The 16,751-nt window shown below is 39.6% G+C and overlaps 1 protein-coding gene across 1 annotated transcript in view; it reads right to left on the reverse strand.

Moving 5' to 3' along the window:
- Window positions 1-16,751, reverse strand: part of LOC116995366 (anoctamin-2-like) — a 147,936-nt gene that overhangs the window by 18,312 nt on the left and 112,873 nt on the right. The window contains exons 16-19 of the mRNA XM_033058045.1: window positions 12,821-13,022; window positions 9,030-9,141; window positions 7,754-7,811; window positions 6,798-6,898 (exon numbers count right to left, since the gene is read on the reverse strand). Coding sequence (XP_032913936.1) covers window positions 6,798-6,898; window positions 7,754-7,811; window positions 9,030-9,141; window positions 12,821-13,022 — 473 coding nt within the window. The remainder of the gene's footprint in view (window positions 1-6,797; window positions 6,899-7,753; window positions 7,812-9,029; window positions 9,142-12,820; window positions 13,023-16,751) is intronic.

The raw sequence follows: 16,751 nt of genomic DNA on the forward strand, positions 1-16,751 counted from the left end.
ACTGTGTTCCCACACCACAGTGACTGAGGAATCTCTGCACCTACCAGGTTCCATTTCATCACCAATATGGAGGAATTGGACCTTTAAACAGGTCTAAATTGCATCAAGCCTTCTCAGATCCTGGATCATAAAGTTTCAAAAATCAACAGGACACAGCTTTTGTTTGAGGAAAGTGTAGTTCTCAAGTCTGATGGCAGCATCATCAGTACTTTGGCATTACTGGTACCCAGGATGTTCAGATTACAGACTTTTAATGAAAGGGTGGAGGTAAATATAAAACAAAGCTTCACGAGAAAGAATTAGATGAATCCTTACAAAGACATTTACCTCCTACATCATGCAAACTCAGCCATTTCAAGACATTAAAATTCCCTTTCTCCCCCTCTGTTTTTATGGTAGCCAAGAGAACTTGTCTGTGACAGAGGTGATGTAGCATTCAGAGGGTAGAAGGCTGGGGCAGGATTTAAAACAATCAAAGAATTCCCAGGATGCTCTTCCAACATATCTTAATAATTGATTTCCTAATGGGAGGGACTCTCAGAGGATGGTGAACAGTAAATTCAAGACAGTGCTGGTTTCTGTTCCAATGAAATAATATGAGCTATAAATGTCCCTCACACTTCTGTGGGCAGATGAGAGTGAAGATCATCTCATTGTCACGGTGCAGCAGCAGCTGAGATAAAATTTGTGTGTGTTTAGATGTGAAATCTGTGCGCATGTGATCTAATCCTTCACCTACAGCACCACAGAATGTAGTTTTGGAGTTTAATGCATACATACACCTACCACAAGAACTCAGTAACTAAAACAATTGTTGGTTTTAATGTTTATTTGGGAATATACCAAATCCAGGGCTCAATTGCTCAGAATAATTTTTAATTTTTCATCTGGTTATCTCTAAGCCAGGCATGAGGAGCACCTTTAACCATTTGGTGTTCAGCTTTGATGAGTGCCTGCATGTTTCTTTGTATGTATTTTTTTGAAAGATCAACTGACTGAAAGCAAGCCAAACCAATTATTTCAAATTTTCCACCAAAAAAAAAAAAGTACCTTTGTGTCATATCCAAGCATGTGAAGTTTGATACCAAGCAGAAATGTGTCAGAAAGTTAAGGGAACAGAGAAGAGGGATTTGCAGGGTGTTATTCTCCAGCTACACAGCAATAGGGCAATGAAAATGAGTTTTGCAGAACTCTTTCTCTGTACTGATGATTGTGATGCTAAAACTGAGTATGTTATTTAAAAGCCTTTTGTTCAAAGCCTATTTCTTAATTACCCAGATCAACGTTTTTAAATAAGATTGACAGAAGAAGAGTTCTTTTAGCTTCTGATTTGTTCCTGCCAGGCAGCCCCCCACAATGAGGAAGAGGTAGGTTTGCCCAAGCTTTGTGCTGAAGAGACTCATGCAGCAAAGTCTCATGACTCCACACAGAGCTGGGAAAAGAGGGAAAATTGTAGAGCTGTAGAACAGCCACTATTTCTGGTCCTTTTACCAGGGAATGGCAAAAAACAAGGTGCATCCTTAAGGAGACTGAACAGCAAGTGAGAAGAATGAATGCAGGATGAGAAGGAAAGAAAATGAACAGGTTTTTGTCCAGCTGCATCTAGAGCAGTTAAAAATGACATTGCAGCTTCTCATAGGGGATTGGCACCAAATTATTGTGTTAGGTAAGAGGTGGGAACATGGGTGAATTATGCTGATTGTAATTCCCAGTATAACCAATAAGCACTGCATTATGCATGTTAACAAGCATCTGAAGTGTGCATAAAATCACTACAGCCCCACCTGTCAATAACCCTTGAGTTTCTGAGGAAAAATATGATGAGAGAAATCAAGCTCCAAGTGATCCTGGCTGGGCTGTAAGCACATGGTGATTAGGTGAAGGCTCCTTTTCAAAAATCAGAGAGATGATTCAACAGTTTCTCTATTGATACAATAAGAAGGAACAGCTGGATTTGGGGAATTTAGGGGGAAGGATGATGATGACTTGGGAAAAAAGAGAAATTTGTGGAGTGACACAGAGTGGAATGGATAGAGGCTGAAGAGGTGGGACATCTGGAGGGCAGGTTGAAAGAGGACAGATGCAGGAAAATGACTTTGTTGGAACAGGTGTTTGTATCTTCAGTGGCTGTACAATTGGGATTGTTCAACCTGGAAAAAAGAAGGCACAAGGGGACTTAACTGAGTCTTCCAGTGTCTGAAGGGAACTTACAGGGAAGATGGAGAGAGACTATTAACAAGGATGGATTGCAGGAAAAGGTGGAATGGCTTCACACTGACAGAGAGCAGGTCTACATGGAACATGGGAAGAAATTCCTTTCTGTGAAGGTGGTGAGGCCCTGGTACAGGTTTCCCAGAGAAGCTGTGGCTGCCCCTGGATCCCTGGAAGTGTTCCAGGCCAGGCTGGATGGGACTCTGAGCAACCTGGGATATGGGAAGTTGTCCCTGCCCATGGCAGGAGCTTGGAGCTGGGAGGTCGTTAAGGTTCCTTCCACACCAAACCATTCTGTGATTCCATGATTCCATGAATACTTGCTAGAACAGAGATGCATGTGGAGGTTTTACATGAAAAGACAGAAAGCCCCTAGAACCCAGCTGTCAGGAATAAAGGATAATTTATAACAGAAGGATTTTTAAGGCTCTCCTGCCAATTGATGCTTTTTGATCTGCAGGACAGTGGGAAAAGGTGTAGGGAGAAAGCTAAACAGAAAAGATTCTTAGGTTGAGCAGCTGGAGTACTTGTATCTGGAGAAAAGGAGGAGCAGTGACCCAGACTCTTGTGTCCTCACCTGTAATTTTCTTTCCTGCTTTTGGGAAGGAACACTGAAGATCCAGGCTTTTCTTCAGTCATATTCCTACAGTCTGTTCACATAAAGAAACACCTTTCCACATTCACAGGTGCAAGAAGGAGGCAGGGGGTGAACAAAAATATCTAAACTTCTTGTTCTCCCACAAATTTTTGGCACAGCCATGCTTCCTTGGCACACTCAGATATCCTGGATTCTACAGGAGTTTCAGTTGTGTTTGTGGTTTATTCAGAGGAAAACAACAACAGTAAAAAACAGGAAAAGGAAAAAAATAGCAAAAAACACCATGCAAATCTTTAATTAAGAATAATTTAGTAAAGGTAAAAAGCAACATAAGAGATAATACCTATAAAGAGTTATCTTTAAATGAATTTTATTAACTCATTATTGGTATTCTCATCCAGCATATTCATGCATATTTTGAAGAAAGTGATGGAAATTGATGCTGAATAAAAGGGCCATAACCATGGCCTCACTAAATTCAATAGTTTTGCTGACCACTTCAATAGGGCCAGGATTTCACCCTAAGGGTTTAGCACCAAGGTCAAAGACAGAGAGTAATAAAAGAACCACATGGATTTTTTTTTTTTTTCAATAAGTTCAGAAAAAACAAGAACTGAATAAAAAGGGTCTTAAAAAACTCTGGGTTAAGGCTTTCAAACCCTGCAGCCTTTTAGGGTCAATTCCTGTGGCAACAGTAAAAGAATGTGACACATCTGAGTGAACTGTGGCATATTTACATCTGTTAAACTTGTGAATTCCAGCCCCACAGAACACACATTGCAGTTCAAGAGGGCTTAGTTTTCTATAATTCAAATCTTGTTCAATTTACCTAGCTGGTTTGCTATTGCTGGATACAGAAATTTTAAAAAAGAAATCACACCAGGCTTAGGAGACCAGCAATCACATCTATCATAGCTGTGGCAGCGGTTTCTACAGAAACATTGAAGGGAAAAGCAAGGATGTGTCCCCCATGACCCCCAAAAAGGCAGGGCTGACATCTGAAATTTCCCTCATCACCCAGTACTGACCATGGATAAAGCAGAATGAAGACATGGAAAGATGCTTTCCAGTTCTTTCCAGTTTGGGGTTCTAGGAATATAAAGGATGACTGTTGCTTGCAAACTTACTCTATCATCTACTTACCAGTATTTTTTGAGGAGAAAGAGAAGAAAATGGGATTTGGGATTTCTGAAAATCAACTAAAACACCTTTGTTTTTCTGGTGAATGAAATCAAAAGATTTAAAAAAACAAAAAACAAAACAAAACAAAAAAAAAACCAAAAAAAACAAACAAAAAAAGAAAACAAAAAAAAAGCAAAATACGAACTTGAAATCCTGACATTTCAGTGAGGAAAAAAACTTTTTTGATGAGTGTCATCAGATAACTCAGTGTCATGGGTTGCAATACAGAGTGTGACCAAAAGTATGTATTCTATCACCACCTGTTGAGACCAGGTGGGGCAGTGATTCTTAACTCTGTGGGAGATATTCTCTGCTAATGAGCCATCCTTTGAAACCAGGTGGGGCATTGTCCTTTATCTTTTCACAACCCATCTTTCCTCCAGGGAGTCATTTTCTGTTAATGGGCTATTGAGTCCCACTGTGTGACTGATAAATTAGTGCATCCCACTGGGAGATGGTCCAGCTAGGGAGAAGAGCCAAGCCTTTCGTACCAAGATAAAACCTGAGATTTTGGGACACCGAGGGAACTCTTTTTCCACTGGATTCCAGAGGAAAACTGGACTTTTCCACATATTCACCTTCAGAGGAAAACTGCACCTTCTGCAGGAGCACTGCTCCAACTGAATCACATCTGTCACTGCAGGAGGATGCAGCCACCATTTAATGGGACTGCTACCAGCACCCTGCCTGACGGGGTGTCAGGTTGTACTCTGACTTTGTCAGGGCTTGGAGTTTGTTTCTTTGTAGTACTGTATTTCTATTTTAATTTCCCTAGAAAAGAACTGTTATTCCTAATTCCCATATCTTTGCCTGAAAGCCCCCTTAATTTCAAAATTATAATAATTTGGAGGGAGGGGGTTTACATTCTCCATTTCAAAGAGAGACTGCTGCCTTTCTCAGCAGACACCTGTCCTCGAAACCAGGACACTCAGCAGGGAGGTGCTTTCATGTTACAGATGTGCAGGGGACAGAACCAAATTCTGAGGAGCAAATCACCATTTATGATATCCCCTTCTGTCTCTCCATATGGAGAAGGTTGGTGGCAGCACTCTGTCCACGGGAAAATACAGGGAGTCAATGGAAGAATCTGTGTTATTCACCCAACTCTCAGTCCCTCCAAAGAGGCACAAGGCTAGGGGGGATGAAAATGCAGCTGCTGGTACCCTTAAGGATCCAGCCACACCAGTACAGTGGTCCATAAAGGAATAGAAGGCTAAATCTGATTTAATTAGGTGCTCAGTGATTCTTCTGGTGCAAACAGGTCCAGGGAGAAGGGCCAAGCCCTACAGATACACACACAATTCTCTAGGGTATGCAGACAAGCAAAGAAAAAGCAGATACATTTATTCCAGCATGGCAAGATGGCATTGTGACTGAACTGAGGTATTTATCTAGGAAGGGGAGGATGAAAGTAGATTTGTTTTCAAACAGTTTTGAAAATTGAGGCCATCACAGTTTGTTGGTTGAAGAGTGGGGGGAGCAGATCCGAGGCAGAAAAACGGGATGAAATTATCGCATTCTTGCACAGAAGGGGGGGAAATGAAAAATAATCGGACACGACTTTTTGTTTGGACTGGATCAGCCCATGCTTTCATGAGTCAAAAATAATAAATACAGTATTTGTAACATCATAAAATCCCCATTAAAAAAGTCCAGTAGCAGTAAGTTTTTGGAAGACAAGAAACAAATTACACCAGGTTTACACTGAGAAAGCTTTAAGCCTTCAACATGTCAGATATTTTGGGAATGATTTACCACCCTTTTCTCAAAATAAAATGTAAACTCAATGAGATGCAGACAGAAAACAGGCCTCCCTATTGAACTTTGACACAAGAATAATGAAACCATCCATAATCTACATCTGATTTGTTTGGGAATTTTTCCTCTCTCTATTTAAATTCCTTGCAAGGAACAAAAAAGATTCTTGCTGAGAAAAGGGAGGAAAAGGACTCGTTTGAAATATATTTCATATCTTTTAAGAATCACTCCTCTTAATTTCTAGTTACCATCTTCACAGCCTTATGGATGTGACCTAAAAGCTGCTGACAGCAGAGCTGGAAGATTCTGCCTCATTTCAGTGGAGCTGAGATGTCTAAACCAGACTCTTCATCTCCAACACTTCACAGGCCACTGCCACCATTAAGCAAACCTCCCAAGAGGCAGGAGCAGGACTTTCTCAGTGGATTCCCAGTGCCTGAAGATCCCCATGGCACTGGTGAGACACAGGGAGAGTTTTCCTGTTGTATTTGGAGCAGGCGACTGAGCACTGAAGCAGCCCGTGGCAGAAAGGCACTGAGCTGTCAGTGTCTCTGCTTGCCCCTGCATCATCACAGAAGGACATAAAGGCACCTTGGAAATGTGTGGATTTCATCCCTAAACCCATAAAACAGTCATAGATCAAGTAATAGATTTTAACATCTTTATGGGCTATTGCTTTCCCCCACACTATCTCCCCTCCACTTTGTGCTAATTTGTATTCAATGCTGCTGTCCTGAAAGCTTCTCTGAAACTTCCCAGGAGATCTATCATATCTTGCCTGTTTTCCCTGGTTTCTAAAATTAATTTAAATCAATTATTTCATATATTCCATCATTTTCTTTAAGCTATTTAGTGAAGATATAGCCAATTATTCAACATAAAATACAACCAGATCATTCCACCACAACCAAAAATGTGATTTATCATCACATTCAATTAGAACCCACTGAAGGCAGTAGCAAAAGTCCCATTTAGCTGACTAAGGATCAAGGCTTTGATTTACTGTGCCATAGGAATAACACATAATGGAAAAGATTGGGATACGTACGGGATTCCAATTTCAAAGAGATTGTTTTGTATCAGTTGCTTTCCGAGCATGATGATGCTCAGCTGAATGCAGAGCTCCATCAGACACCCTCCTGGTGCACACTGCAATTAAACAAAACCAGAGTGTAAAGGGATTAAGAGAATTAATTTTAAAATACTCACTTGGGAGAGCTCCCAGTGTCTCCTTGTGCCCACTGTCCCTGCCACCAATTTGTGTGGGATCATGGACTTCATCCATCACTGCAAATCTGTGCTTGGCAAGGTATTTCATCTCCACTCATAAAACTGCATTATGGAAAAAAATGCAGAGCTCTGAAACAACTCACTGTGCCCTGGGACTCCTATATTTCCTTAAAAAATATTTACTATAAAATCAATGTAATAAACATAAAGCAGGATCACCAATACTTTTCCAACCTGATATCTCCCAGGAGGGAAAGAAAACCTTCAATCTTGCAAAGACTTTTATGTCAGCTTTATTGTCAAACCTCGAATACATCTCTCAGCTTTCAAGGGAATACCCACAACAATGCCCTCCACGAGGGATTTTTTTTAAAAAAGAGATGTTTATAGGTTTAGCACAAAATGGCTCCAGGTTTTTAAGCTATTAAAATGGCCAAGCTTCAAGCAATCTGCAGAATGGGAAGCCAGATTCACACTTCCCAAGGGCCTCAACCAAATCATGGAATGTTTGTGCCTTAGTGCCCAGTTGGGAACCACAGAAATGGTGAAGGTTCATCTAAGAAAGACCATGAAATAGTCAAAACTGAAGAAAGAAAGAATACAAAGTTGCCTTAGCTGGAAACCCTGGGTTTTGCCTATTCAATTTGAAGATTTAACCTCTTGTTTTAGCATGTGTTTTCTATTTTTCCTGTTGTCTGTAGTCCACTGAGCACTGTACATATATTTCTTAGTGTAAAGGATTTCATATGCAATTTGAATTTCATATGTACTTACCTCTTCCATCCTATAACCTTCAAACACATACACATAACGACCAGGACGGCCAACAAACCTGAAAGAAATTATAATACATAAATCAGTATAAAAACAGAAAAATAAGCTAATTTTTCCACCATGATTTAATATAAAAACACCAAAAAAAGTTGACTTTGAAATCAAGATTATTCATTTGTGTTAGCCAAAATATTTCAGAAGTAGTTTCTTCAATATGAATTTTCAAGGGCTCAGCACATATTCAGCTTTATTTCAAAGCAACAGGCCTCTACAAATGGTTTTCTACTTCATCTGGATAAAATAATTTTAATAAAATATTTTTCAATGCTAAAAAAACATAGTAATAAATGCCCTTACTTGATTAGAGGTGGCAAATAAATCTGGAGATACATATCCTAATTCACATTCACTTACATGTGAATAATGCCCTGAATGGAATTATTTACACATCTATACACAACCAAGACTCTTCTGACTACACCAGGAGAAGCAATGATATTTACTTTATTCTAAACATACAACACAAAAATATGGTCAAAAACGACAGAATTTTGTGCCTTTTTGTCATTGGTGTCTTAAAATGTTTGCAACCTCTGGCAAAATGTATCATTAATCCTGAAATGAAAGGTGCTGGGTAGGATTAGTGAAGAGAGATTAGTGAAAAGATTAACAAACTTTACAGTCCCCAAAAGGAAGAGCAAAACTGTAGGAAACAGAATCCAGAGGATGTTTTAAACTTTTTTTTTTTTTTCCCAAAGTTTTAGCAAAGAATCATTTTAAGCTTCCCATTCAAAGGCATGTGGATGACTGGGTCCCAAATGACAAGGATTCTGAGCCCATAGGAAGTCACACTTATTTAGCAGGACAGCTGAATTAGCTTTTTGGTTAATCACTTCATTTGCCAGTTGACCGTAACTATTTCTTAATATGATACGGGAAAATAATGCAAAATAATGAGAAAGTAATAGAAAAAAAGAGTTCTCTAATTTCAAATGAAACAGGAAAACCTTTCTTTGCTGAATGATGCTTCAAGGAAAATTTGCTAAACTGTGGAAAGTTCAGTAAGCACCATTTATTATAGAAACAACAGTTTTTTTAAAACGAAGATGAATTATTAACTTTAGATAACCCTGTCAATGATATTTTTTCAGAGCTGGCAAAGATGATCAGTCCCAGGCCTTTGTGCCCATTTTTAAACACAGATCCACTAATATAGAAACATCTATAAAAATGCATATACAGAAATATGTATCCATGTAAAGAATATTTATCCTACCTTCCTTTAAAAAAGGCAACATAAAAAATTGATGCGTAAGAATTCACAAACTTCAGTAGGAATGCCTTCAAAATCAGTCTTTCCTCAAAAGTTTTCTCTGTCTTTGGTATTTCTGGGGAAAGAAAAAAAGCAAACCAGAGACTTGAATCAGTAAGTATATAAAAATCACTGAATCCCCAAACATGTACAAAAAAACAAACCAAGCTTCAGACTCTGGGCTTGTATTAGTTTTTCTTTTGTACCTCTAATTTGTACCAAAGCCACTAGGTCTGTCACTGAGTCCTGATTTCCAGAGATATTCAATTCCACAAAGCAAAAACACTATAAATTACCTTGCTGTATATATGGATATTAACATACACGAGTGTATCTGTTACACAGTTGCACAACTAAAAAACCAAAACATTCATATTCTCAATTGAGAACTGCTGAAAGGAAAGTAGAAAGACTTTCAACCAGGAAAAAACACCTTAAAAGCATCCTTAACTTTTAGTCCACAAGCCTTCTTTTCTGTGGTGAGATTGTTGGTATAGTTGATGCTAAACGCAAGACCAAATACATTTTTTAATAAGGTATTACGTGAGTTAAGTACAAAATAAAGGCACGTTTTTGTTTACAATTCACTATGTATGTTCTATATTTCAAGATTTCTTGCTTTAGATATTTTCAGTATTCATTATTCTGTTCCCAGATTTATTTTCAATTTCTGTGAAAATTTTCTGGCAGCAGAAAACACAGGTATAAGATAGAGGCTTTTCAATCTGTCAGTAGGATCCTTTTTAAAAGATTTTATATCGGTGAAACCCTTGTGTTTCTCTGCTCATCCTAAACTGTATCTAATATGAAAGAAGAGAATTTTATTATTAAATTTATCATTCTTGGCTGAACTTCAGTGGCACAAAAAAAGTGTAGAATAATAAGAGCTCTGGTTTAAGGACTTCATTAAACATGCTGATGTACTTGTAAAGCTTTGTTTTAGGCACAGTTTGAGTGTTCTGTTTGCTGATGTTTTGGGGCATTTTTCTTAAAGACACAGTGAGATAACTTTTGCACTAAAGGAATAGAAAAGCCTAATGAACCCCTCACTGCCTGGCTTTCTCTGTGATACTTTCAACAACATTTTCATAAAAGATCAGTCCACAGCCTGATGAGCCCTAATGCATAATCCACCAATATGTATAAAAAAAGCTTAATTAAACCTTCAAACAATTTGTAGGTGACCTCATACACTGAATAGATCCACAAGACAAAGGCTCAGGACAACAGGAATATTGAATAACAGCAGTGCAGTTTTTCATTTGAGGGAGAAAAATCCTAAACTCTGCTTTACAGAGAACCCCCCCAAGGATGAGCTCAGCCTCTGGAAGAACATTTGCACACCATATATGGTTCCAGAGGCTCCCTCAGACATCCTATACCATAGCTGTAGAGGCATGTGTAGAATTTGTCCTCCAGCTCCTCGGGTGTGCTGCATGAGAAATGCATTCAGCCAGAATAGGTGCATTAGTAATGAAGAAAACTCCTTCATCCCAAAAAAATGAAACACTCAGTGCTGGGCTGTTATGCCAAAATTGGGCAGCTGGAACTTTGCAGGTGGCAGATGAGATGAGCTAAAGGTGGAATGGGCCTTAGCTCTCTGAAGGAGCTGCTGCGTTTGCAAGGGACAAACATGAGTAGCTTTCATTTTGTTCCCGTTTCACTGGTTCATCCTTGGCCTCAGTGAATTCTCCCCTATGAGGATGGTGAGGCCCTGGCACAGGGTGCCCAGAGAAGCTGTGGCTGCCCCTGGATCCCTGGAAGTGTCCAAGGCCAGGCTGGATGGGTCTCAGAGTAACCTGGGATAGAAAGGTGTCCCTGCCCATGGCAGAGGCTTGGAGCGAGATGAGCTTTAAGGTTCCTTCCAATCCAAACCATTCTGTGATTCTGAGTTACAAGTGAGATGTAAATCTTGTCTGGCACCACCTGATTATTGAAGATGATCTACTCTTCCTGGGAATAGCAAGACACCATCTGCACTCTGGCTGTTCTCATCTGGAATAAAGGGGCATCAGTGTCCCCTTCTGCTGGGTCCAGAGGGGCCCTGCTCCATCCTGGATGAGCTCTCTGTACTGATAACAACAAAACTCCTACTCTTTTCCTCCAGGCACTGACTGAGGAGGTATTGAGGCATACGCACGACTGTGATCCTATGATTAACACAATTGCTATCAGAGCTATTCTTGTGCTTACAGATGTATTTTTCACCTGAACAGAGATTCAAGTGTACTTGGGGTTGGAATAGAAACTTAAGCTGTCAAGAGCTACTCCTTCAGCCCAACAAGTGTGTTCTTCAGCTTGTGGATTAAGTGCAGCGTGACAAGAGACTTGAGTATGTTTTTCTCTTCTCAGCAAAATGAGAGTTCACAAGTTAAGCAGCATTTATCAGCATGCATGAATTGTAATTTTTTAAAACACTTTGATTACATTTGGCATCTGAGCCTAGCGCTGGAGAAAGCTGCCTGAGTGAACTCATGTAATTTGTAGCACTAGAGATTATTCTGACTGGATCCTTCTTAAATAAAACATCTCATGGTTGATCAGGAATGCTGCCCTAATAAAGATAGGATTAGAATTAAATGCAAAGTGACAAGGGGGACAATAACCAGCAAGTAAGAATTTTTTTATTTCACAGTTCCACCTGGTGCACATTCCAAAGGGGGAGATTTTCCTCCTGTACTTCCCTAAGAGATGCCATGGCAGCACCCAGCACTTCCCAGCTCCTGCCTAGAAGCTGCTGGAGAAGTCTCCATCTTTTCCTACTCTTCCCACACAGCTGGGTCACTCTTTAACATTTTTGCCCTTTCTTACCTGGGCAGGTGCAATGAACAGAATTGACGGGGTCACACACAATTAGCAGCCTGTCACTTATGTGAAAGCTGAAAATCTGGGTACAATTTTAGCCTGGACAGTGGGCCTGAGCTCATTTATGCCACTAGAACAGAGTCCATTTTTGTGACCCTGTCACAATCTGCCCAATGCCTGGTGCAAAACAGAAATAAACAAACAACCCACTAAAGTAGCAATTTGCTTTGTCTTAATTTCTTTCAAATACTTTAGGCATTTAACGAACAGGACCATACTTCCAAAATTCAGGATTGGACCTCTAACAACTGTGAAACTGTAGTTTGTAATGTTCTTCCAAATATAGGACTGAAAGAGATGCTTTCATTTGTGAATTTAAAAGTATACTGAGAAATTGAGAAGAAACAGAAGTCTTAAGAGTAAAGGCACTATCAGTCAACATCCTCAGTCTAATTTATATAATAAAAAATCCCCCCAGCCTAAATCCTGATTAGTAAACATCTTTAGCCTAATGTATATAACAAATCAATACTTTAGGCCTAAACCTCTTTAGTAGTCAAAGGAATTACTTCCCTTCAAAAGAAATAAATAGCCAGGCTTGCAACAATATTTTGATGTTTAAAATAAATTTTGAAAGTGCAGCCACTAACTGCAATAGAAATCATTAATAAAAAGTCCATCCCAGACATATCCTTAGAATGGAACAAAAAATTCGTTTGAGCAGTAAGGAAATGGTTAAAACTTTCATCAGGGAAACAATATCAGCATAACTTTGTCAGAGTCATCAACATTTTTTAAACAACCCACTGATTTTCTGCAGCTCCTAGCAGTAAAGAGGTACCTAACAGGCCTGAATGTTTCCACTGGCCCTGTCCAGGAGGAAATATTCCTCTGTGCACCCCCTCCTGTCAATACTTGGATTAATGAGGAACGTGGCGAGGCAGCTTTACCGATTTCTGTCAGCCATTTGGCCACAGCTCCATAAATTTCATCGAGGATGAGGACCACCACGAGGTTAATGACAACAGCAGTGGCAGTTACGGTCACTCGGACGTTGGACCTGGTTGTCTCGTTTGTGCTGAAGGACAAAACCGCTGCTGTGGTGATTCGGTACACGATGACACCGAACACTGCTGAAAACGTCAGCATGATCTGCAAACAAATGAACACATGGATTAGCTCACCTTGGAAACAGAAGCTTTGGCTGGGAGGTTGGGTGTGTTCCATGAATTGGCACTGCGGAGCTGGTTCTTACTGCACGGTGATAATATGAAGGTGATTGAATTAAAAGGCAATGATTCAAAGCTCTCCAACAAACAGGGACATAAATAAGAAATTAGGAAATGGATGCACAACTCTAAACTGGCACAACAGTCCAACTGACACAAGATGCTCAGAGAGCTGGATGCTCAGATGCTTCACAGCATCTCTCCTGTGAAGACAGCCTGAGAAAGTTGGGATTGTCCAGCCTGGAAAAGAGAAGGTTCCAGGGAGATCTTATACTACCTTTCAATATCTAAAGGAGGCTTATTAAAAAGCAAGAAAGTGAGCTTACATCAACAGGTAGTGGTAGGAAAAGGGGGATGGTTTTAAACCAAAAGAGGACATTTTTTGTTAGATTTCAGGAAGAAATTCTCCCCTGTGAGGGTGGTGAGGCCCTGGCACAGGTTGCCCAGAGAAGCTGTGACTGCCCCTGGATCCCTGGAAGTGTCCAAGGCCAGGCTGGATGGGGCCCTGAGTGTCCCGATCCAGTGAGTGACAGGGAGTTAGATAACCTTTAAAGTCCGTTTCAACCCAAATCTGTGATTCTTTCATCCAGATTCCATGGATTCCTGCAGATGGGCATGGCCATTCTGATTGAAAGTACACACATCATCCATGCAGTGAAATTTGGACATTTTGGGTTTCAAAGCAGGAATCAAGTAAGTTCTTTTTTCTGGCAATAGATTCAGATGGCTTGGACTGAAGGGACTATATTTATGTGCAGCCAGGTAAATGGGCTTTATTGGCTCAAAGAGCTTCACCTGTGCACAGCAGAAGTGCCAACTTACCAACTAAAGAATAAAAAGTTTCCCCTGTTACTATTTCTTTAAGACTGACCTAAGCAGGGTTGTTAAGGCTTCATTTTACATTTGTGTCCCAGAAATCACTTGGTATCCCTGGCATCCTTCATGGGCTGGCTTTGACCCATGAGATGAAGAAAGTTGGCCCTGCTACTTAAGGTCAAGTTCCCACAAGAAGAATTTGAATTTCACAGGCTTGTGGCATTCTGGTTTAAAAAAAAAAAAAAAAAAAAAAAAAAAAAAAAAAAAAAAAAAAAGAAACCAATCCACAATGGAAAAAAAAAACAATCAATAAAACAATAATAAAAAATAGCACATTTTCATCATCACAACACAAAAGTGGGAGAAGGTACATTTCTCCCTTTCATTTTTGCCTTTAGCAAGAATTCCAGTGTTCATTCATTATTTTAGGTAAAATATCTTGAGGTCCTCAGATGAAAGAGACTACCTCAATGTGAAAGATTAGACTACTGCAATTATTAAAATGGGCCTAGGGGCCCAGATTCAAAACATGGGTTTAAGGAAATTTAACATTCATTTTAATTCCTGGATTCAGAGGAAGGTTGTTGCATGAAAAGGAAATTTTCAAAAGAATTTTGAAAAATTTGAAAAAAAAAATTGAAAAATTTGCAAATTTGCAAAAGAACCACAACAATAATCAAATTATTAAAGGTTGAAGGTAAAAACTGGGTACATTTTGCTTTTAAGAACTAATAAACATACTAAAAATTAATTATTTTGATAAACTGCTGGAGATTCCAGATGAAATTGGTAAATGTGTTTTATCAGCAAAGAGTAATAAAATGTTAGACCTAGTAAAACACTTAATTTTACTTTTTAAAGAACTGTTTCATTAATTTAAAATTAAATGTTGTTGAATTATAAAAGCCTGAGCTTGAAATATTTTAAATGAAAACTTTTCATATTACATAGAAGATTATTTCCTTTGGTTTTGTAGTTTTCACTGTGTCAAGGAAACATTTCTAGTTTTCATACCTATTTTGGTTTTGACTTACCTACCAAATGAACCAACAAAAAAATCACATTCATGCTGAACTACCTTGCTGTGACAGAAGAGGTGCAGGAACACAACCATAACTTTTTCCTTGCTTCCCCATTACAATCACTAGAGTAGACAGTAAAAGCCCCAATAAAGAAAGAAAACAAAACAGCACCACCTGGTATTAATTTACTTCACCTTCCACCTCTACAGACACCTTAAGCTCCTTGCTTTTTCTTAATGTGGGTCACAGATTCCTTCTTCTTAATCATCTTCCTAATGCTCTCTTCCTGTTTCTTTTCCCTGTGGATTTCTTTGCAATTTTTTCACTATGGTGGTGGACAAGGATAATCAGAAATTGGATGCCTCGTTCTGGAGCTGATGAGATCCCTGGGCCTCCACACACACCTCTCCCCATCATGAATTCCCACTTAGGAATGATATCTTAACAGTACAGGAAGAAGAGTCAGGGACAGTCCTCACTAAATAGAGAAAGAGGAAATTTCAGATTGTGAAAGTTCAGTAGGAAACTCTTGAATGTGACCAAAAGATTTTAGGGACCCCTTGCCCTGGAGGATGAGAGAGAAGCAACCTTTTCAATCCATGCAGTGCCCTAGCAAGGTACACAAAGTTACTGGGAAAAAAAATGTTTTATTTGTTTAAAGAACAAAAATATTTGCTTTGCAAAAGCACCAGGGCTTCAGAAACTCTCAGTTGCTCAGCTGTTTTTAAACATCTGCTTAGACACAGATGGAAAAACACTCCTTTAGGAGTCTTCATTATCTGTGCATCCAGCAAGAAGAGAAAATTGAGGAGGGCCTGTAGGACTGCATAGTGACTGTGAGCATAGTTCTCACTCCCCAGACAGTCACTGAGGGGGAATGGTTCCTGTATCTTCACAGTATTTCTCTCATTCCTGAAAATACTTCTTCTGCCAAATTCCTGATCAAGCAGGCCACCATTTGTTCAGGTGCCCACTTTGGGGTTTGTTGTCATTGCCAGCATTCCCTCTGGCCATCCTTCCCCCCTGTTATGGCAGTTTCTTCCCTGAATAGCTGAACTAGTCTGTCCAGGGCTGAGCTGCTTAGAAACAGATGTGAAAATTGGCTGCAGAAAAGATCACCTACTGAGCCTGGTATGAATGAAGACAAACAGGAAAGTAAACTAGATCTGAGAAGGAAGCTATAAAACCCCGTGGGCTAGGCTGCTACCTCCATCCAAGTAGGATAACAATTTAATGTCCAGATAGTTCTCTGGCTCCCCAGTAGGGCTATTCTAGAGTCAAGTATTACACCATGTGAGTGAGAATAGGGTGGAAGAGGCTGAACTCTTCTGCCATGACACAAATTGATTTTCTTCCTTCCTCTGACTGAGCCAAAGAAAGAAAAGCCTCAGTGTTGCATTGCTCCATGCCACCCTGCTCTCTTCCAACACTACCAGTGTCTTTATCACCTGCTCAGAAACCTCTGCCACAACATGTGCCTTCTAAATATGAGGTTAATAAATTGTGACGTGTTACCGTTAATCACACTCAAGAAAAATTTTAGATGCCCAGCTGAGCCCTGATCTGCTACCATTGATCTCACTCTGCAAAAATAAAACTTGTGAACTTTTCTACAATCCCTGCAAAATGCATAGCTTAAATCAGACTTGGATCTTCTGCCCCCTCTGCAGTCCAATGAGGCTTTGTGTACAACAAAAGGACTGTGCTCAGATTTTAAAGCATCCATACATGTGTGAAATAATCCTTGGAATTGTTTGGTGATGTAAGGCTGGGCAAGAGAATCAAACACAGTGTTTTTTTCAACCTACATTTTG

The sequence above is a fragment of the Catharus ustulatus genome, chromosome 4 (genome assembly GCF_009819885.2).
Source record: "Catharus ustulatus isolate bCatUst1 chromosome 4, bCatUst1.pri.v2, whole genome shotgun sequence".
Lineage (NCBI taxonomy): Eukaryota > Metazoa > Chordata > Aves > Passeriformes > Turdidae > Catharus > Catharus ustulatus.